Here is a 22,712-nt window from a genome sequence, read left to right as displayed (position 1 = left end):
CGAGGATGTCATCAGCTCGATCGTCTTGGCTTGCCCTCCCTCCGCATACGCCGCCTCCTCGCGACGCCCGGCCCGCGGGATTGGAGGATCGCCTGGAGCGTTGGCGTACGAGGCGTGGACCGCGCCCGCCTCGACTAGAGCGTCACTCCGCCCACTCCGAGCACACATGACGACGACGACGAAGAACCACACCGACTAAAGCGCCACCAAGCGCTACAATGACCTCGTGGAACCACTCCGGAGAAACGACGACGAACACACTTCCTCGAGCGTCCGCGAGGTATCACTCATGTATCTTTTCTTTTCCCTAACTATGGGCATGGACGAGTGGGATCCGAGTGTAATTGGGATATATATACTCGATCCACGCCCACAAACATTGAAAAACACTATACTTTACAAATAAAAACCCCCTGGGTGGCATCCAGGGCACGGCTGGATCGGACTACGGGCACAACCCTAGGGTTGGACGTACCCGGCACCATCATTTTTGCCATAAAAAAAAAAGCAATTAGATACTCAATTCCACCCTATTCTCTTGAACCGGTCTGGAACTGAACCCGGTTCGCGTTGAACCGGCCCCCTTAAACCCTTTTTCTTTCCCAGTTTTAGTTGAAAGGAAAATTAGGCAGTCAAAGCCTCGTTTCTCTTTCTCTCTCTACCGCATCTTATCGCCCGAGGTAAGCATCTTCCGCTCTTGCTGTTCTTCCCTTTCCTTGCATTTCTCTCTCTAGATGTTGGCGCACAGATGGAAGTAGGAAATCTAAGAGAGTGTATGAATCTCTGCTGAACGATGTTCATTTTCAGTGGTTTATCTCTTCGTGTGGTTTTTTTTGGCTTTTTTTTTCGTTTTTTCTTCATTTGGCTGTAATTTTCAGCGTGGGTTTGGGAATGGGGCGTGTTTGATCATGAATCTTTTATTTACCGTGGGTTGTGCGGAAAATGGCCGGAAATTTTGTTTTTGCTGAAGAGTTGTCTTAATTAGGAAAAATCATTTCGTGTTGTGGGCAATGTAGGGCAGGGCGTCTTTGGCCGGGGATTTTTTATCTACTTTGGATGGTATAGAAGATACCCGGAAATTGCGTTTTGCTGAAGAACTTTCAATTATTGTGAAAAATACTTCCGTTTCGTGCTCAATGTTGGACATGACGTTTTTGAACGTGTCTGGTTGATCTACTGTGGATTGTCTAGAAGATGGTGGGGAATTTCGTTTCGGTGAAGAATTTTCATTTAGTTGAAAAAATCAGGAGATATATTCTGGGGGCGCGTCTAGGTTTATTGATGGAATGTTGAGTTTGCTGTTTAATCGGGAAGGCAATCGTTCTCATGTTTCTTCCATTTTTTTTCTTTGTTTCAATTTTTTGCTAAAATAATTGTGGGTCAAACACCAATTCCATAATTTTTTATTACCTTCGGCCTTTTTTTTTGTTTCCTCTTTTCCCGATATTATCATAACACTATATTGCTATCATATTCGGGATTTAATTTGCATTTAATGTTTCATATAGTTCGTTGCAGGTTTCTCCCCTAACCTTTTTTTCTAAATTGTAGAGAGAACTCTTAAAACATGCGTGATATCCTGAAAACATGCCACTGTTGCCGATTTATCCTCCATCATCTCGACTATTTCCTAGAAAATTCATTGAACTTGGGGAAATGTTGAAAGATTATTCTTGGAATTCATAAGAGCGCTTGATTCCACTTTATATGCAATCTCATTTGTCATGAGCACTGATCTGTTGTCTCATGGTTTTCACTCCTTTCTTGATTACTAATCATTATATATATATATATATTTTTTTTTTTTTTGAAAATTTACTAATCATTATATCTTAACCAGTAACTCCAAAGACCGCTTGACTTCTGTGTGTGTGCAATCTCATTCGCTATTGGTAAGCAGAGGGCTGCTCACTATATTTTCTCCCCGTTATTTCCCATGTGATATTTATGTTATCCGCTAATGCGCCTAACTTTAGGGTTATCTCACCTTAAACTATTTAATTGACTTATTCACAAACGTGCATGTTAAGCCATTAAGCTGTCGTCTGGGCTCAGGCCCATTATGTATCTTAATGGGAATTTATGCCCCATCTTACCAGTGAAATCATAAATCATATTTTCTTTAAGCCTAATATGCAATGGCTGGCCACTGGGGAACTCTGCCTCTGGAGAGCTAGCAATTCTGAGCATCGATCAGGGGTCTCATGGTTTTCACTTCTTTCTTATTTATTCGTTACTCTATCTTCTCCATGAACTCTAAAGAGCTCTTGATTTCTGTTTACGTAAAATCTCTTTGGTTTTTGAGTATTGATCCGAGGTCTCATATTTTTTGGCTTTTCTCTGAGTTCTCTGTTATTATATCTTCACCAGGAACTCTAAGATCGCTTGACTCATGTTTACTTGCAATGCCTTGATCACTGACTCGTTTTTTTCAATTTTTTCTTATTTCTTTGAAATTATATCTTCATCAGGAACTCCAGAGATCGTTTGATTCCCTTTTATATGCATAGATGTCAGCGTCAGGGTTTGTTTGCCTACACACAAAGCTTCCATCATGCCTGATACGTACTAATCAATTTAGTTTGATTGGAACAAGTTCAAAGGCTGAGAAGAAGCAGTCATTTTCTTCAAGGTGTGACCTTCTGCTAGGTGCTCTTGTCTACTTGACCATTGCTTTCTGAAACTTCTTTCTTAACTTGTTTTACATTTACTGCAGAAAACGATCATGCCATCTGAATGTTTCCATGGATGCTTCCTTTAGCTATACAGATGATGATTCAAATGGTAATTTGTCGTGTATTTGATATTTTAGCTCTTTGAAGATTTTACTATCATTGTTTTGTTACTAATTGGCCTTAAAAATTTTTTTTACTGAAATGGTTGTTCGTCATTAGCTATTCAATTCATCCCATTTAATAATCTCCTTTATCTTCTGACTATTGACGTGTTGTGATGTTTTCAAATTCTTTTTCTATGCCAAAATTTTGAATATAGGACCAAGGATCTCACCTATTTTACAATGTTATGCGAATAAATGAGTGGTACAGGATAGTGTTGAGGTCTTGAATGCTGCAGTCTGTGTAAGTTGAGCCAGTTCAATGAATTGGCAGCTTCCTGATGTACCTCTGATACGATCAACCTATCTAGGGGTAGTCTTGTCATGTTGGCCCACAAGGGCAACTTAGTCATTTGATCGTGATGTTTCTCCTTTAAATAGGGATGCCCTGATAGGATCCTTGATAGGATCCTCAACATATCATTGGGGTAGTCTCGTCTTATTAGCCCGTAAGTGCATTTTAGTCATTTTGCTATTGTGTAATTCCTTTAAATAGGGATACCCTCCCTTTAGGAGGGCAGACAAGAAGAAGATTGAAGTAAGGTCTCCAGTCCCCCCTCTCCACGTCTAGGTCCTCTCTCCCTCCCTCTGAGATCCCCGTTCCTCATGATCGTATGTACCTCACCGCATCTTCAGCTGGCTTGTCCCCGGTCGACCCTTCCCCATCCGTCTGACCCTTCCTCAGATCCCTCCTGCTTCTCCTCTTTACCCCGGGAACTACTGGATGCGATTTGAACTTGTGGACTTTCCACAAATTTACATCGCATCCGGAATTCCTTGAGTTCCTCTATGTAATCACTGACCTTTCACTTTCCTTGCTTAAGATCCATCCACTTAAGCGAGAGTTGGGTCATATACAGCTTGGGACCGTATTTATCCTTAAGTCGCCTCGACATTTGTTCCCAAGTGGGAGAGAGATCTCCACGATGCCGAGCCGCTTCTCTCTCATTCTTCCAGAAAATTTTGGCTTGCCCACCAAGCCGGGCTTCAGCGTATGACACACATAAGTCATCATCCATGTCATACCACTGGAAATAGCTTTCCAGATCGGATTCCCAGTTCGTGTAATCTTTAGGGTTTGTGACCCTTCGTAGATGGGAACCTCCATTCGGACGCTTTTCTGGATCATATCTCTATGTGCTTCCGTTCGGCGATCTCTTTCGTCTTCCTCGTAGTGACGTCGAGCTGGTGCTTGTCGTCGAACGTCTTGTGGCTCATAATATTCTCTGAGCTCAGGAACTGGGGTAACATTGGGGACTGCCGGCAGGGTATATTCCCCATATCCTTGGGGTACTGGGTGTACGTACGGAGGTGGAGGTGCAATTTGGGCTGCCGTGGGGGCAGTCGGTCCGTAAGTTGGTGGTGGCCCATAGGTCGGCCGATCTGAAGGACGCGTAGATGGATCTACTTGATGTGACGTAGGTGGCACTGGTTGAGGCTCAGGAACGTAGTAGGATTCTCGTGGCGCATATGTCGGCGCCGGCATGTACGGTGTAGGATATGTTGAATTTACCGGGGGCGCCCCATATAGGTGTGGCGCGGCGGTAACATACGGCCCTTGGTTAGGGGCATGACTGGTAGTCGGACCATATGGTCTGGGGATGGTGTTCGGTCCGGCATTATACGTGGGTCCATTCGGACCAATAGTGTAACTTTGCGCATGGGGCGCAACATGTGTTGGGGCCGACATAGGGGGGTGGTGCCGTCCCATATGGGTATCCCTGCGTATCATACTGTTGACTCCCCATATGTTGTTCGGCGTGAACGGGGCCATCTCCTCGTGGGAAGTAACGAGCTTCCGGTTGACGGAAACTCCTATCCGAGAGATAGTGACAGTCTTCTTGGTATCGCGATGAGCGATACCGATCTGGAGATGGTGACCTTCGTTGGTGATTCTCCCAATGCTGTTGGCGCTAATATCGTTGCTGGCATGCATGTTGCCCATTGGGTCGTCCGGTCAGCGGCGGTGTAGCTTCCCTGGCCGGCGGTGGAGTGGGGCTACTCCTCATCGTAGCCTTGCCCAGCCGTCGCGGAACTTCATCTGCCGATGGAGCAACTAAGTTTCCACTTGACGGCTGCCGAGTTGAAGGAGCCGAGACGGAAGAGACACGGTTTGAGGAATGATGGGTCTAGGTGACCCACTAGATGGGGTAGGGACCCGGGTTGCGGTATCCCTAGCTGCACGTACAGGAAATTCAGCCTCCATGTCTTCAGGACGTTCGTCCTGGAAGTGATCAATTTGTGGGTCTTCGGGTAGAAGATTCACGATGTCGGGATCATATATGGGATCCTCCTTGATGTATTCACTATATATGGTGTTCCGTAGTTGTGCCCTAATTTGAACCATTTTTATGGTCAATGGTCCTGCTTAGGTTCACTACGGGTTCTAAAAAATGCGATGAGATGACGTGCAATGGATGATATGAATTTCTAGATATGTCGTGCACAATGTGAATGAAAACTTTAGGTGAGATATACGACCGGCCATTATAAGCGAAAGCTAACAAGACCAGCTCTGATACCAGTATGATGTAACACGTAGCCGGCCAGGATCAATCGGCATGTGTTACAACACAAGGAGTACGGGTGCGCGTTAAGAAATGCGATATTGTTGAGATGCATTCTTTAAAATTAATGAACAGTATGAGATAATTCTGTTTCATTCGGATGATCAATTAGGATGACGACGTACCTGTTGGGCTAAGGCCTGTTGTAATAGTGAGCGAGTCCGAGGTGGAAAACGTGGCCGGAGAAGTTGGTGATCGGCACGAAAACAACCGGCAGGAGCGTTTTTACGATGGCGAATCAAGGTAGAGGTGAACTCCGGTGCGTGTCGGACACGGGATTGTCCGTGTATGTGTCAACACATGAGCGTTGGGCACACGAACGTGGACTCACACGAACAAACACATGGAGAGTGACAGACGTGGACAGGGGGTGCGCGAGGCACGTTGGATTGAGCGTGGTCGTGTGCGGGGCACAGCACAGCGCAGGCGTGCGGTTGTGCGGAGCCACGGAGAGGGGGCCGCATGGAAGGCGCGGCACGCAGAGGGAAGAGCGCGGGTGCTGCGTGCTGGGGAGATGCGGGCATGGCACATGGGCTGCGCGACGCGAGTGGACACGGCACGGATGTGGCGCTCGTGAGACGGTGGTGCACACAGGCATGGGATGGCAATGAAGGGCGGAGTCTTGGCGTGATAGGGGCAGTGCTGGCTATGGTGAGAGCGAGACGGGTGCATCGGTGGCGGTGTCGACAGTGGCGAATGGGACAAAGCGGAGCAAGGGCGGAAGAGTCGCGGCTGGCGGCAGCAACATCGAAGGCGGCGGCGGCACGGCGCAGGCAGAGGGGATCGAACTCCTAGAACGATGCAAGTCAGTCTTTCTTGACACTTCTTGGACGTGAACAGATCAATAACTTCGTGTTCTTGATGTGGGGACTTGAAAAGGCTTCCTACAGTGGTGACGTTGGCGACGGTTCCTTCACGGAAATCTTTGATGTGGCAGGGCGTGGCGACGTTCTCCCACGATCTAATGCTAAGAAACGATATCTCCCAATGGGGAGGAGGGGGGAGCCAAAAATGAAGAAACTTTTCAATTCAAATTCAACTCCAAAGGGCCTCTTGGGCATGCCATCCTTTATATAGGGTCGAGGCATGCACAATTGGGCCAAAATGGGAAGGAACTGTCTCTTGACGAGCAGCCTTCCCAAAACGACAAAATAAACAAACTATTCAAAGGACGTGGCCCAAAACACTAATAGGCCCGTCCACAATCCGAAAAGAAATTACAATTGGGAATATACAAGAATGATAAAATAATTACCTGATGTCGTCAGACTGAATACTTGAATGATGGGTCGCAGGCGTCGGCTCATGCTGCTCGGTGTGGCTGCTGGCGTCTTTCCGTGTCGGTGGCGAGATGGTCCTCCATTAGATAAGTATCTCTGGAGGATGGATAATTCTCTGACGAAGACTTGTCAAAGCAAGAGGAGACACAAGACTGCCTAAGCACGTGCAATTCGATTCTGCACGTGCGACCTTTCTAATAAGCGTGGGAGTCTCTATATAAAAGAAGTTGCCGGCTGGAGATTCTCCACCGACGGAGCTGACTACGTCCGATCCGGCTGCCAGACTCCAGATCTCAGATAGGACATTCTAGCACTTCAATTCCTCGTTACTGTTTATTTTATTCGAACTCATGTATGTGACTTCATCCTTCTACTTGAAGATTGGATCTCCTTATCGGTGACTTACTATATCCAGAGATCACGCATTTCCAATCTCTTATTGAGTCAATTTCCTATATCTCAAGATCTTGATAGTTAAAATTACTCCAGTATCGTAACACGATCCCGGTCAAATGGCATTGACCAATATTTTGACAATCTTTCCGTTGGGCCTGGAATTCGAGGTGAGTGAGTCGATTCAGCAGTCATCTCCAATTTTTCATCTTCTGATCTTGTCTTCATGTTCACACTGCTACCCTGCATATTGTTCTTTAGATTTTGCTTCTCATTCAGTGTGAGATCGATATTTCTTTCTATCCAGTGGCAGTGAACAGGAGAAACTGTAATTTCAGTTAGATTTCTACATTCATCTTGATAGATCCAGACCTGATCCTATCAGGTTTAAAGAATTATTTCTATGGGTGAAAGGGACATAAAAGGAAACAAGAAAGATGACAGTAAATATCTGTTTTACAGTATCTCATGAATCAATGTTTCATTTTTTCTCATGTCCCTAATAGGATTTGGCATGTCCTGATGACATTGAGGCAGGTTGACAGAAGTTCAAAGCAATGATCAACATCAACAGTTGTCAACATCAACATCAATGTGGACTGTCCAGGTTTAAAACAAATCATTGACATCATCAGTCACCAAAAAATAGTCAACATCAAGGTCATTGTCAACAGATGGTTCAAGCCCTCTTGTCAGCGTCAACTCGTCTTCACCTCCAGGTGGCGGTGGAGCTGGCAGGAGGTCGTTGGCATGAGACTATGTCAATATAAACACGACCACCCTGGAAATCATCGTCAACATCAACGGGGCTGTATGACGTCGATGATGATGTCGAAGGGTGCCAATCCGAATCCTAGATCAGTATTTTCGATTTTCATTAGTTGATCTGAATCGGAAAAGGTTGTGAGCGTGGTTTACTATGGACAAAAACATATTTGGTGCAAATATGTAATATTAGGGTCACAGGATGGATCAGAATTCATTGAGACTGTGCGTGATGGAAGAACGGATTGGTTGGCTCTAATGGCTATTCAGAACTTCCTTCTTTTTTATGAGCAAAGAGAAAGATATTTAACTTCTTTGTTTTCTTTTCTTGCAAAAGAATAGTATGTTTTCTTGATTCTTGTTTTTTCCTTCTGCTCCTCCCTTTTAAGGACCTTGTTGCGCGCCCAATTACTTTTTATTATAAATTTTCTTGTCTATTAATAGTCAAACGATCCTATGCCCCATAAGTGTACCTTTGGCTAAAGTAAACACTTTTCAATGTTGATGATGTGGCCAACGTTTTCTACCATTGGCAGTTGACATTGATGATGATGGGGTAATAAGAGATTAGATGCTGACAGTGACCATCAGGCATCAAACCAATGAAATTCAACCTAAAAGAAGTGACAACTTCGACTGCCAATTTCATCTGGCCTAGTTAATGATGATGTTGAGAAGAAAATTCTTCAAGTGTGGATGGTTGACGATGATGACCTCATTGGTAAACTGTCAACTAATGTTGTCGGGACACATCAAACATTATCTTCGGTGACTTTCGTCCATTAGAAACATATTGATATTTAATCATTAGGGTAGTTCTGCGATATAAACTTTCCAATAACTTACCTGAGAAACCACATAAAACGGGCATGGCCCAAGGCACGTGCAAGTACGCGTGAGAATAAGACTTCGGGCAGAAGACTAATCCACCACATCTTGAAAGGGAGCAATGGGCAATGTGGCATTGCGTCCAAACATCTATCTTCCTTGTGGTTCTCTTTCTGACCTATTCTCTCTTCAATCTCTATCTGTTCTCATTCTGACTTGATCATTGGGAAACGACATTGTAGCAGACTCTACAAAATATTGGATTTCTTATTTTTATACTACCGGGGATCATATCATTATCTGATAAGATCTCTGTCGTATCTTTTGCCCCTGAAGGCATTTTGTATCGTGTGCCTCTCTGGTATGTCCCTTAAAAAGACATAGCCCTCTTTGTTTACTAGTATTTGGTATCTTGCATCGAGGAAGTTCTCCTCGTCTTAGACTGATGATGATGTCCACCCAATCACGATTCTCCCCTGGCAATGTCAACTCTGCCTGCTTCTCCGTCATCGAGTCTTGGCGATGTTCATCCCAACAGACTTCCCTCTTTTGATCCCATTGATGATACAAACCACGCTGGTTTGTAACGTTCTTCCCTTACCCTTTAAATCTGTGTAGCCCTCCATTTGGAAGGGGAGCCAAAAATATCAGTGAAATTGTAGTTAAGGTACCCCAGTCTCTCTCTCTCTCTCTCCCTCTCAAATCTCCTGCATCTTGGTCCTTTCAGTTTTCTAAGACCTTAAAATAACTTAAATATAAATATATTTGTATATATCTCACTTGTTTTATTTCCAGGTATATTTCCGAGGATCAACGTAAAAGATCCATACAAAAGACTGGGAATAAGTCAAGATGCCTCGGAGGAAGAGATTCAAGGAGCGAGGAATTTTTTGATAAATAAATATGCCGGGCATCAACCGAGTGTGGATGCCATAGAATCTGCCCACGACAAGATTATACTTCAAAGCTTGCTCGATAGAAGAAGACCCAAGATCAATATCAAGAAAAAAGTGAGAGATTTGCAACAGTCACGTGTTGTGAAAGCTGTGACGAGCAGGTTTCAGGTTCCATCAAGAAACACCATCATCAAGACGACCATTGCGTTCGTTGTTCTTGGAATTCTTACTGTCTTGTTTCCCACCGAAGAAGGCCCAACGCTTCAGGTTGCCATTTCTCTAATAGCATCGGTGTATTTCATTTATGAAAGACTTCGTAGCCGTCTCAGATCAGTCTTATACGGGTAAGTCAATGTTTTCATTCTTGTTGATATTTTCCTTTACTTGTCGCTTTGATCTTTGTTCTACGAATTGATCTGTAAGAAAATCTACCGCTAAATGTGGCAGACATCTGTAAAAGCCACGAAAACTGTGGCAAACTACAGAGACATCAAAACCCTAAACCCCAAACCCTAAACCCTAACCCTAAATCCTAAAACTGAAAATGTTTTTAAATAGTCGGGTATGGGCTGATATCAAAGCCGGAGAAAAACAGTGGGAGGTGATTATTTATACCAGGATGAGACAAAATTGCTAAAATTGGATGATAATGACTGGTTTCGATAATTTTAATTAATTAATCGATAATGAATTGTTTGACTCGCAGGATCGGAGCATTTGCCTTTTCCTGGCTTTTGGGCACTTTCTTGATGGTGTCAGTGATTCCTCCTCTGCTGAAGGGACCGAGAAGCTTGGAAGTGTCCACCTCCTTATTGAGCTATATCCTTCTCTGGGTCTCCTCCACGTATTTGAAGTGAGTTCTCTCTCTTCATCATTCCTTTCTCTCTCTTGTTGTTGGGTTCCCAATTTTGGATGTGCTGAATAGGGCTCTTGGCTTTCTAGTGTAGTATTAAAAGCCTGGTGAGTTTTCTCTTCTCTAAAGTTGGTGATTTCTGAATCTCTATCTCTGTCTTTCTATATACATTTCTGAATATCCACTCAATGTCACCTGAACTCACTTTCCTCTCTGGAATACAGTCCCTCACCTCTCTCTTCTTTCTCTCTCCTCTTAGTGTCACACTCTCTCTCTCCTTCCTCTCTCTCTATGTTTCTGTATACATGTATATTTATATTTCTGCCTATTTTCTCTCTTCTTTATCTCTCCTCTCAGTTTCACTCTCTTTCTCTCTCTTTCCGTTTACACATATTTATATTTCTCTACCCATCCTCTCTCCCAACTGCACTCTCTCCCTCGCTTTATCTCTCCATCTCTCAATGTAACACACACCCTCTCTCTTTTTCTTATTCATATATATCTCTCCATCTCTCTCTATTTATATACATATATATCATTATAGTTGTTTCTTCAAAAAGATAGTATGTTTCTGTTCTTTTGAAGAAAAAAATTATGTTTCTTACTATCCACCCTCTGTCTTTCCTGCTCTCTACTTCTGTACTACAGTCATTATCCTCTCTCTTCTTTCTCCTCTCAATGTCACACAATCTCTCTTCTTTCTCTCTCTCTCTCTCTCTATCTATATATATATCATAATTCTTGACTATCCACCTGTCTCATCAGCCCGCTGCCCCTCTCTCTGTAACCCAGTCCCTATCCTCTCCCTTCTATATCTCTCTCTCCCTCTCTCTTTTTCTTATACATATAAATTTATTTTGAAATTAACTTATACATATATTTATATTTATGACTATCCACCCTCTGTCTCACTTGGACTTTACCTTCTCTCTGTAGTACAGTTTATACCCACTCTTCTTTATCTCCCTTTCTCTCTGTTACACAAACACACACCCTTCTCTCTCTCTCTCTCTTTTCTTTGCCCATTGTATGTCTCTGACTCTTAATCTCTTTCATATGTGCTCTATCTTTTCATCATATCACCATTCTCTCTCATACCCGTATCCCTCTCTCTTTCATCTGCACATATCTCTCTTCTCTCTCACATGTCTTCTATTATAATGCCTTTGTTCAAAAGTTATATTTTTCACTCAACCTTCTAAACACCACAATTTATGATATTTTACTTCTTATATTACTTCTCTGGCTTTATTTTGAGTTAGAAAGTAATTTCTTAATTACCGATTCAACTTTATTGAGAATTTTGATAATATCTATCTACACGCAAAATCACTAACATGGTAGGTTCCTGATGAGCTTGCTCTATTTCTTCCAAAAACTACAACTCGAACGACTACCCTAATTATTGAAGTTATTTGATAACTATCGGTGAGAATTGACTATTGGTTAGAATTAACTTATACATATATTTATAAATATTATAGCTACATGAACTTTGTTCAATTGAAAAATATGGATTTGTTTGACAAAACTCGGAACCTTAATGATACAAAACAAAATACTCATTCTAACCTTTTCAGCTTCAATGATAAAGAACATTCAGATAACCATTTATAATTTCCATTTGAGGAAGACTAATGGAGATGGCGACAGAAATTAAGAAATTCTTTTCCATTAACTTTGGATAATTGAAAGGAATAAAATATAATTCAGATGACTAGCAAGAAATGTCACTCGCAACATTATTTTGGAGATGAGTTTCTACAAATTTGGCTAAACTGAAAAATTCCTAACAATTTGGATAATTAGTTTATTGCTTTCACTCATGCAGTGTGTAAAAATAATAGTTTATGAAACAAAATACCTGGGTTTCCCAAGCCCTTTTCAACATTTGTAATAATTAGCAAATCAAAATAAAAAAGAAGAAATTAGTATTGGGATGATCTTCTACAAATTTGGCTAGAGGAAAAATTCCTAATCAATTTGGCTGATTTGTTTTATTCCTTTCTCACATGCAGTGCATAAATAGAATATTTTATGAAACAAAATACCTGTGACCTTTTTCACCCCTTTTCAACTTTTGTGATAAATAAACGAACCAGCAGTTTTGCCACTCTCTTTCTATCTCTTTCTTTCTCTCTCTATATCTCTCTTTCTGTCTCTCTCTTTATGAAACAAAAGTACTGTGCAGAAAAAGAATATTTTATGAAACAAAAGTACTGTGCAGAAATAGAATATTTTATGAAACAAAAGTGCTGTGCAGAAATAGAATATTTCATGAAACAAAGGTACTGTGCAGAAATATAATATTTTATGAAACCAAAATACTGAGGCTTTCAGCACCCCTTCTCAACTTCTGAAATAAATAAACAAATCAAACGAAAAAGAAGAAAGTAGCATTCAGATTGACCTCTGAAGACCAAGTTAAATTTAGAATCAAGTTAAAAAAAAGAAAATTTGGAACTAACTTTGAGGACCCAGTCATTCTGAATATCTTTTTTTGTGATGGGCAGCTTCTCTGAGGACCAAGTAAAACTTAGAATCAAGTTAAACAAGAAGAAAATTTGGAACTAACTTTACGGACCCAGTTATTCTGAATAACTTCTTTTGTGGTGGGCAGCTCTCTGAGGACCAAATTAAACTTAAAATCAAGTTCAAAAAGAAGAAAATTTGGAAAATTAACTTTGAGGACCCAGTCATTCTGGATATCTTTTTTGTGGTGGGCAGCTCTCTGAGGACCAAATTAAACTTAGAATCAAGTTCAAAAAGAAGAAAATTTGGAAAATTAACTTTGAGGACCCAGTCATTCTGAGTATCTTTTTTTGTGGTGGGAAGCTACTCTGAGGACCAAGTTAAACTTCGAATCAAGTTAAAAAGAAGAAACTTTAGAGTTAACTTTGAGGACCCAGTCATTCTTAGCATCATGTTAAATTTAGAATCAAGTTGAAAAAGAAGAAAATTTGGAAAATTAACTTTGAGGACCCAGTCATTCTTAGTATCATGTTAAATTTAGAATCAAGTTCAGAAAGAAGAAAATTTGGAAAATTAACTTTGAGGATCCAGTCATTCTGAATATCTTTTTTTGTGGTGGGCAGCTACTCTGAGGACCAAGTTAAATTTAGAATCAAGTTAAAAAAGAAGAAAATTTGGAAAATTGACTTTGAGGACCCAGTCATTCTGAACATCTTTTTTTGCGGTGGGCAGCTACTCTGAGATGAGATTTTTTTTCTTTTCCTGTACTGAGGAGATGCACTGCCAGAAAAGGGTAGACTTTGTTGTCTCTTTCTCTTTCTAACGTTATGGGTGTGCAACTGTGCACTGTAGATGAGGCTTGGTCGGTTGCCCATGAGCTGACGATGTGGGCAGTGGAGTGCAGGTTGAAGTTGTTCAAGCCAAGGACAGGAAAAAGAGGGAGTTTCCCTGTTGGGTTTTGGCGATGGAGGAGTTTGGATTTGATAAAAGAGAGGCGAGCGGTGTGGAGATGGAAGAGATGAGTGGTGGAAAGATGGGAAAGAAGATGTAAAGGAGGCTGCGTCGGCGCCGAATTGCGTGCAGTGGGGACAAATCAGCAGTGTTGCCACTCTCTTTCTAGCTCTCTCTCTCTCTCTCTCTCTCTCTCTCTCTCTCTCTCTCTCTCTCTCTCTCTCTTTCTTTCTCTCTGTCTCTCGTTCTCTCTCTCTTTCTATTTCTCTCTTTTGTCTCTTTTTCACTCTCTTTTGTCTCTCTTTCTCTCTCTATTTCTCTCTACTTCTCTCCCTTTTCTCTCTATTTCTCTCTTTTGTCTCTTTCCTCTCTCCTTTCTCTCTATTTCTAGCTTTTATCTCTCTTTCTATCTCTTTCTCTCATTTCTCTCTATTTCTAGCTTTTATCTCTCTTTCTATCTCTTTCTATCTCTTTCTCTCTCATTTCTCTCTATTTCTAGCTTTTCTCTTTTTCTATTTTTCTCTCTCTTTCTATCTCTTTCTCACTCTTTCTATCTCTATTTCTCTCTTTTTTTCTTTGTATCTCTCTTTCTCTCTGTCTTTGTCTCTTTTTCTCTATTTATTTCTATCTCTCTCATCTATATTTCTCTGTCTTTCTCTCTCTCTCTACCTATATTTCTCTGTCTTTCTCTCTCTCTCTACCTATATTTCTCTCTATTCATCCATATTTCTCTCTTTCTCTCTCTCTCTCCATTTATCAATATTTCTCCCTATTTCTGTCTCTTTTTCTCTCTCTTTATCTATATTTGTGTCTTTATTTCTCTCTATATCTCCCTGTTTCTCTCTCCATTTTTCTCTTTTTCTCTATATTTCTCTCTCTCTCTCTTTATCTTTCTTTCTCTCTGTCTCTCTTGATCTCTCTCTCTCTCTCTCTCTTTATATGTGTCTAAATCCATCTCTACATTTCCATAGCTCTTCATTTCCATATTTCTGTCTCCCTAAATCTCTATTCATTTCTCCTTCTATGCCACCATCTCTATCTATCGCATTACATCCCCATTTATTCTCTCCATAAATATCTGTGTGTCTCAACAACTAGTCTCACTGGCTGAATGAAGAATTGAGCAGCCCATTAATAATAAATAGAAATCTCACTTCATTGGGAAAGAAAAACACGAGATAACTATATACTTAGAGAGAGAAGTAGAGTTGAGATGCGGTCTAAAGAGGCACTGTGAATAATATATTAAAGAAGTGGAGAAACATTTAGAGGAAAAGAGATTATATAGAGATGGAGAAAAAAAAAGATTCGAAGAGAGTGATCCTTCTGTAGAGAAGGGATATTTTAATAGAGGTAAAATGGATATGTTTAAAAATAGAGGCATGGATAATGAGGTTCAGAAGTATGTTATGATTGGAAATGATATCTACAAAAATACATAGAGATGAGATTTTAAGAGATAAGTGAAGAACCAAAGATAGTACATGATTTTAAGGAAATAGTTCACTGAATTTTTTTCTATGTATTCATTGGTGATTTTATACATGACTATCTATTAGGTAGATTTATCTCACAGTTTTTTATGTGTTCCTACGACAAGAGGTACCATGGACATTTTGTGGACAGACTATTATGCTTTGACTATAACTTATTGTGTCTGCAGTCCTGCGTTTCCTAAATAGGCTCAACTCCGATTGAAAAAAAAAATCATGAGGGTGATTGTGTAGTCAAGAAGAAAAAACTAACTCGGGAAAGATGGTATGATGAAGTCCTTATATAAGGTAGTAGATGTATTGGAAAAAAAAGAATTTTTTTATGAATCAGCCCTAACTAGGATTAGTGATTAGAGTTTTGAAGCTGGCCATGCCCTAAGCCATTCTAAGAGTGTTTCAAATATAGGGAACTATATGAGAGTAATTGATGAGAGACAGGTTTCATGAAAGACTTGATGAACTCTATTTTACTTTCCAGAGTATGTGTTGTAGCTTTCTGCCTCATGGATCTGTGATTAAATTAATCTAATATCTTGGAGATAGCTAATTAATTAAGCTAGCCAATAAAGAGCTACTGGGCTTATGGAGGTATAAACTGGACCGTCACATGGGTGTAGAGAGTCACTTGTATTAGATTTATGGGATGTCAGATGATATTCTTAACGTCGTAAAGGTTTTATGAAGAATCTGTTAATTATAAAATAAGCAAAGTCCCCATGTGAGAAACCTCCAAGAAAGTCTCATCTCAGAAGCCCTCCTCTTCTATCTTGCTTCTTGAGTACCCACCCCTCTTAATGTGACAAAAATAGCGAGAAGATCTTCCCAGATCTGTGAAAACAATTATAAAAAATAAGAAAACAATATACAATGTGTTGAGGACCACATGGCTGTCTATACGCTGGACACTTTGCAGCTTGAGATCAATCATTTAAGGAAATAAACTGTTCCAGATATGACTCTGCACAGTGTGATTTGATCATCAATATATTTTAATCTGGTTTAATGCTTCCATTTCGTTTGTATTTGTTCTACTATGCGAATTTCATATTTAGACAAAAAATAACAATATAGTCATTAAAGTATATTTATATTCATCCATTTCACTAGTGATAATGGCGTATAAGACCACAGATCCCAATTATCCTCTAGTAAAGCTTTTATTTCTAAAACTTCTACAGGTATATAATAGAACTCTACATGTTTATTTTTAGAAGCTTTGAGACACTAAAAATTTATGAAGTCTTAAAGAAAAAAGTCATCTTCTACCTTTATTTCCGACGAGTCCCCCTTAAGTGTACTAAGGATCAACTAAGAGCATTGCCACTATCCCTAGACTGTAACCAAGCTGCAAAAACTTTAACATGGGGATTCTAGTTGTGAATCAAAGGCCTATTGGCATTATAAGATTTAAATACTCTCTCATACATCAGGTGACATCTGGTGAACGTCTCATCAATGTATAAATAATCTATGAAATTTAGGGAATTCTGATTTGATGGATTTGTCTTTCTTATTATCCATCTATAAAATAAAATATATTTGTTCTATCCAGTTAAAAATCTGTCCTGAACTCAGCTAGTGAAACTTGAACTGCCGATTGTTATTCAATACTGGGGGCTGCTGTCACCCTAAATTTCCCACTTAAGTAATAATAATAATTTCAATATGCTCTATGTTTATTTTATGGTCTTCTAAACACCTACTCCCAAAGTAAACACACTAGGGTGATATCATGCACAAGACAAATTAGGAGACTTTCAATTTCAAAAATTGATCAGATGTGGCTTCAACAAAATATTTAAAAAAATTCAGAGGTCAAATCACTTTCTATTCTCCCTGTCCAGTGTTGAAGTTCAGCAGCATGGTAACACATGGGTTCATATTGAGATTCTTAACAAGTGCATCCACAATATGCACATATAGCTGACATCAAAATTTGAAAATAAAAAAATTTGGTCATTCTTGAAATGTGGCTTATGGTGTTTACAAGATATTGAAGGAAGCTGACCAGTCACATCACTTTCAACTCACTCACCTCAATGTGATACTTCTTCAGGGAAGTAATAAGATTTCATGGGTTCTAATTTCAAGTTGGAATTTTGGCATTCTCAACAATTATAACGCCAGCAAACCCCCTCCAGAGCATCTGCAAACAATCCTGAGAACCCAGCCATGGCCTGGAACACCCCCGGCAGCGCGATCTGAACGCTCTTCAGCGTCATCTCCCTCGTCATCTTCGCTGCCGCCACCAGCCGCTCCGCCTCCTCCTCCGCCTTCCGCCGCCAAGCCACCACCTCCGCCCGCCGCTCCACCAGAGGATCTCCGTTGCTGACGTATCCGCTGTACAGCTTCTTCTCCACGGCTCGAAGCGCCAGCGTCTTCTTCTCCAGCTCCTTTGCCACCGCGTCCGCCCTCTTCTTCATCTTCAGCTCCTCGCCTTGCTTCAGGGAGATGGCAGCGACGACGGCGGCGAAGCTTTTGACGGCGGCGACGGCGGAGGCGTCGGGGGCGCGGTCGAGCGCCGCCACCCAGTCTTCACAGAAAGCGCAGAGCTCACCGGAGACTGGCGGCGAGAGGCGGAGCCAGGCGAGGAGGGCGCGGACGTAGTCTCGTTGATGCTGCATGAGATGGAATAGGGTGGTGTGCCACTTGGCGGCGGCCGATTCGAGGTCCTTGGTGGCGTGGCGGAGCAGCGAGGAGGTGGGCTCCACCGCAGGTGACCTGTCCACTAGGCCCCTCACTTGTTGCACCATCTGTGCCTGGGCCTCGTGGAGCTGGTTCATTACTCTCCACATGCCTGCCATCCTGGTAGTGGACAGGCAAAGAGAGTTTTAGAGAGAGAAACTGTGGATGGTAGAGAGAGAAGGGAAGATCTTGGTAGAGTGAGAGAAACAGTGATGTGTGAGGGAAATCAAGGATGAAATGATGAGAAGGAAAGAACCAAGAACTACAGAGAGAAATCTTACACCCAGTGAAAGAAGGAAAGAATGGAGTCTAGAGAGAGAGAAACCGCCAATTAGGGGGTCCGGAGAGAGAAACCAGAGATGAAGTAGTGAGAAAGAATGGAAGGGCTAGGTCTAGAGAGAGAAACCAGAGATGAAGAGGTGAGGAAGAAGGGCGTGGTCTAGAGAGAGAAACAAAAGAGGAAGTCGCAAATAGGGAGGAAACTGGTAGATAGAGAGAGAGAGATAGAGATAGAGATAGAGAGAAAAAGAGAGATAGAGCGAAAGAAAGAGATAGAGATAGATAGAGAGATAGAGAGAAAGAAAGAGATAGATAGATAGAGAGAGAGAGAGATAGAGATAGAGATAGAGAGAAAAAGAGAGATAGAGCGAAAGAAAGAGATAGAGATAGATAGAGAGATAGAGAGAAAGAAAGAGATAGATAGAGAGAGAGAGAGATAGAGATAGATAGAGAGAGATATAGAGATAGATAGAGAGAGATAGAGATAGAGAGAGAGAGAGAGGTAGAGATAGAGAGAGAGATAGAGATAGAGAGAAAGAAAGAGATGGAGAGAGAGATAGAGATAGAGAGAAAGAAAGCGATAGAGAGAGATAGATAGAGAGAGAGATAGAGATAGATAGAGAGAGAGATAGAGATAGAGAGAAAGAAAGAGATAGATAGATAGAGAGAGATAGAGATAGAGATAGAGAGAGAGAGAAGGGGGGGGGGAATGATTCACTCACCCAGAGCAGAGTCGGAGTAGCTGAGGGCCGAGCTCCTCGTCTCGAACCTTAATAATGGCGGACGAGGTGGTTTCAGCGGCCTGCGAGCTGACCAGTATCTGAGACTGCAGCCTGGCTATGGATGCCTTCACCCTCTCCACCTTCTCGTCCACTCTCCCTCTCCTCTCCATGCTCTGCAGCGCTGCCAGCTTCCTCTCCAGCCCAATCTTCACCCCTTCTCTCTCCTACACCACCCCCACAGCACAATTGCCTCAATTCTAGAGAGAGAAAGTGGCTCAAAGTTAGAGAGAGAAAGAGCAATAAGAACGCACCTTTACTTCCCTGTAGAGCTTCTTCTCCCAAGTCAAAAGCTTCTCCAGGGCCGAGCAGTGGCTGTTGTTCCCTTCCTTGGTTGCGCCGTCCATGGCGCCGCCGTCGAGCTCGTATCGGATCTCCAATGGCGGCTTCGATGTCAGAGTTGCAGACAAGTTGCTGAGGAGGCTGTTTGAGTGGTATACCCTCTCTGCAAAAGAAAAAGAAGAAGATGAAGACGAAGCTACACATGATGATGATGATGATGATGATGATGACGATGGTGAACATGATGGTGACGACGACGACGACGATGATAAAAAGCCACTGAAAAAGAAGAAGAATGACAGGGTGCTAATGATGATGATGATGATAAAAAGCCGCTGAAAAAGAAGAAGAATAAGAGGAGGATGATGATGTTGATGATGATGAGGATGATGATGATGATGATGATGATGATGATGACGACGACGACGATGATGATGATGAAGAAGATGCTGATGATCATGATGATGAAGGTGACCCTGACGAAAATGAAGATGATGAGGAAGAACCGTAAGATGATGACGTTGGTGACAATGATCACCATCATGAAGAAAGAAGAAGAAGATGATGATCATGATAATGATGAGGATGAAGATGACCCGGATAAAAAAAATAAAGATGATGTAGAAGAACCATAACATGATGATGATGATCATGAAGAAAGGAGAAGATGATGATGATGATAATAATAATGAGGATGAAAATGCCCCGGATGAAAATGAAGAGGATGTAGAAGAACCATAAAATGATGATGATGATGATGATAACGACGATGATGCGCATGATGAATATGAAGATGATAAAGAAGTACAAGACGATGATGATGATCATGAAGAAACAAGAAGAAGATGATGATAATAATGATGCAGTTGAAGACGAAGAGAAAGGGTCATCTTCATCTGCGTCATCATCATGAGTACGAAGAAGAAGAAGATGACGATGATGATGGTGATGATGATGATGACGACGACAATGATGATGATGATGACGACGACAATGATGATGATGATGACGACGACAATGAAGATGGTGATGATGATGATGATGATAGTAATGATGATGATGAAGAAGGTGACGACGACGATGAAGAAGAAGAAGAAGAAGAAGAAGAAAAAGAAGAAGAAGAAGAAGAAGAAGATGATGATGATGATGATGATGGTGATGATGATGACAGTGATGATGATGATGAAGAAGAAGACGACGACGACGACGACGATGATGAAGATAGTGAAGATGATGATGACCACGACGATGATGAAGAAGAAGAAGAAGATGATGATGATGATGACGGTGAAGATGATGACGAAGACGATGATGATGAAGAAGAAGAAGAAGAAGAAGAAGATGAAGATGATGACGACGATGAAGAAGAAGAAGAAGATGATGATGATGATGATGATGAAGATGATGACGACGATGATGAAGAAGAAGACGAAGATGAAGACGATGATGACGATGATGATGATGATGATGATGATAAAGGGTCGGACTGACTTCTGAGATGGCGGAGGCTGCGCTCGGGCTGACCCCGCCCAGTTTCCAGCAGCTTGGAAGCGGCTTCCCCCGCCGCTGCCGCCTTGCGAAAACACTCATCAATCGCCGCCACGATCTCGTTCAGATCGCGATGTCTTACCACCATCTTCATCACCGACTCCTCGCACGACATCCCTTCCTCTTCCTCCGACAATCCGACGGCCGCCGACGCCCCAAACTCCGACGGCAGCCCCATCCAACGGCCACCATCCACTTCCGATACAGCGGAGGAGCTACTGCTCGAGCTAAACCGCCCCCTACAGCCGTCGATCTCCTCCCTGAGAGGCCCCCCCGGGCGAGGATCGCCGTCCGATGCTCCTCCTCGGAGCCGGTCGAAGAACTCCGACGAAGGGGGCGACGGGGGGTAGAACTTCTCCCAGTCCCAGGCAGAGGAAGCCTGCGAAGGGGTGGCCGCGAAGGTTGAATTTTGGGGCAAATGGGGGAAATTGAAGGCGTTTTTCTTCGGACCCGGATGGGATTTGGGCGAGGCGGGGGAGTTGGAGGAAGAAGAATGCGATGGGGAGGCCGCAAAGGTTGAATTTTGGACCAAATGGGGGAAATTGAAGGCGTTTTTCTTCGAACCCAGATGGGATTTTGGCGAGGGGGGGGAGATGGAGGAAGAATCGGCGGCGAAGGTTGAATTTTGGACCAAATGGGGGAAATTGAAGGCGTTTTTCTTCGAACCCAGATGGGATTTCGGCGATGGGGGGGAGATGGAGGAAGAATCGGCGGCGAAGGAGGAGTTTTGGGGCAAATGGTGGAAATTACGTGGGTTTTTCTTCGAACCCAGATGGGATTTCGGCGAGGGTGGGGAGATGGAGGAAGAATTGGCGGTGAAGGAGGAATTTTGAGGCAAATGGTGGAAATTGTTGGGGTTTTTCTTCAGACCCAGATGGGATTTCGGCGAGGGAGGGGAGAGGGAGGGGGGAAGAGGAGGGAGGAGGACTGGGGACGAGAGGGAGAGGTGGCGGTGGAGCTTGGAGAAGGCGGAGAGGGAGGAGCCGGCGAGGAGGAGGGAGCGGAGATAATCGGAGTGCGCTGCCGCGAAGTGGTGGCGAGAGAGAACGGCGTGGTGGATTTGCCGGCGACGCTCTCGGCAGCGGCGGACTACGTCGTCGGCGTCGAGCTTCGAGGAAGCGCAGCCCATTTGAAGGGAGTTGGTCGGAACAAGGAAGAAAGGAAGAAGGGGAGATGGTGGGTTTGAAGGGAATTGCTCGGAACAACAAGAAAGGAAGAAGGGGAGATGGTGGGTTTGAAGGGAGTTGGTCGGTACAAGGAAGGAAGAAGGGGAGATGGCGGGAGAGGAGGAGAGAAGGGAGAGAAGAGAAGAAAGGGGGGGGGGGAGTGAAGACTGAAGAACGATGTGGGTGTTTTGGGTTTTTTTTTTTTTGGTGTTTTGTTTTTCGATCTGGCTTGCACTGGTTTGGTTGTATTTATGATGATGGAGGTGCGCTGAGCTGAATTCACTGACACTGAGTGAAGTGACAGACTTGGTCTCTTTCTCTCTCTCTAAAACTCTGTGTTTTTCTATCTCTTGTAACTCTCTCTCTCCCTGGTTTTTTATCTCTCTTCTTACTCTCTTTTTCTCCGGTTTTTTTCTCTCTTTTAACTATTTTTCTCTCCCCCCCTCTTTTCGTTCTCTTTCTCTCTCTTCTAGTTCTCTTCCTCTCTCCTCTTTTTCTCTCTCTTCTAACTCTCTCTCTCTGGCTTTTCTCTCCCTTCTAGGGATTCGGGATTCAGACAGATCTGAACCTGATCTGCTCATCGGATTCCGATTGAATTGCTCTAACAAGATGGCTGTTTGGATCGAATGTTAGAATTCG

At 42.6% G+C, this 22,712-nt stretch overlaps 2 protein-coding genes across 4 annotated transcripts; one reads left to right on the top strand and one right to left on the bottom strand.

The window, feature by feature from the left end:
* The first annotated feature begins 556 nt into the window (after nucleotides 1–556).
* Nucleotides 557–10,546, top strand: LOC144715163 (DnaJ (DUF3353)). Of its 3 annotated transcripts, none has more exons than XM_078590058.1 (5): nucleotides 557–680; nucleotides 2,472–2,632; nucleotides 2,717–2,784; nucleotides 9,465–9,909; nucleotides 10,272–10,546. In XM_078590058.1, exons 2-5 carry the CDS (start codon nucleotides 2,511–2,513, stop codon nucleotides 10,420–10,422), a joined length of 786 nt encoding a protein of 261 aa, XP_078446184.1. In that variant the 5' UTR covers nucleotides 557–680; nucleotides 2,472–2,510; the 3' UTR covers nucleotides 10,423–10,546. The 3 variants fall into 3 exon arrangements, with proteins under 3 accessions (XP_078446184.1, XP_078446185.1, XP_078446186.1); XM_078590059.1 differs by having other exon boundaries at nucleotides 679–773; XM_078590060.1 differs by lacking the exon at nucleotides 557–680 and adding an exon at nucleotides 1,873–1,892.
* A 6,723-nt stretch (nucleotides 10,547–17,269) lies between these two features.
* LOC144714854 (bZIP domain class transcription factor (DUF630 and DUF632)) lies at nucleotides 17,270–22,290 on the bottom strand. Its single transcript, XM_078589643.1, has 4 exons — nucleotides 20,851–22,290; nucleotides 19,332–19,522; nucleotides 19,021–19,244; nucleotides 17,270–18,139 (listed from the first exon to the last, which is right to left on the bottom strand). Exons 1-4 carry the CDS (start codon nucleotides 22,034–22,036, stop codon nucleotides 17,443–17,445), a joined length of 2,298 nt encoding a protein of 765 aa, XP_078445769.1. The 5' UTR covers nucleotides 22,037–22,290; the 3' UTR covers nucleotides 17,270–17,442.
* Between the last annotated feature and the right edge of the window lie 422 nt (nucleotides 22,291–22,712).

This window comes from Wolffia australiana, chromosome 18, assembly GCF_029677425.1.
Source record: "Wolffia australiana isolate 7733 chromosome 18, ASM2967742v1".
In the NCBI taxonomy this organism is placed as follows: Eukaryota; Viridiplantae; Streptophyta; class Magnoliopsida; order Alismatales; family Araceae; genus Wolffia; species Wolffia australiana.
This window is presented reverse-complemented; position numbering and strand designations above follow the sequence as displayed.

Bases quoted from the DNA above. Each gene is read 5' to 3' on its own strand.
- LOC144715163 (XM_078590058.1), top strand. From the start codon at position 2,511: ATGTCAGCGTCAGGGTTTGTTTGCCTACACACAAAGCTTCCATCATGC. The intron at 2,785-9,464 runs GTAATTTGTCGT...TTTTATTTCCAG, and splicing joins TACAGATGATGATTCAAATG to GTATATTTCCGAGGATCAAC. The intron at 9,910-10,271 runs GTAAGTCAATGT...TTTGACTCGCAG, and splicing joins CTCAGATCAGTCTTATACGG to GATCGGAGCATTTGCCTTTT.
- LOC144714854 (XM_078589643.1), bottom strand. From the start codon at position 22,036: ATGGGCTGCGCTTCCTCGAAGCTCGACGCCGACGACGTAGTCCGCCGC. The intron at 19,523-20,850 runs GTCAGTCCGACC...TTTCTTTTGCAG, and splicing joins CAGCCTCCGCCATCTCAGAA to AGAGGGTATACCACTCAAAC. The intron at 18,140-19,020 runs GTGAGTGAATCA...GTCCACTACCAG, and splicing joins CTACTCCGACTCTGCTCTGG to GATGGCAGGCATGTGGAGAG.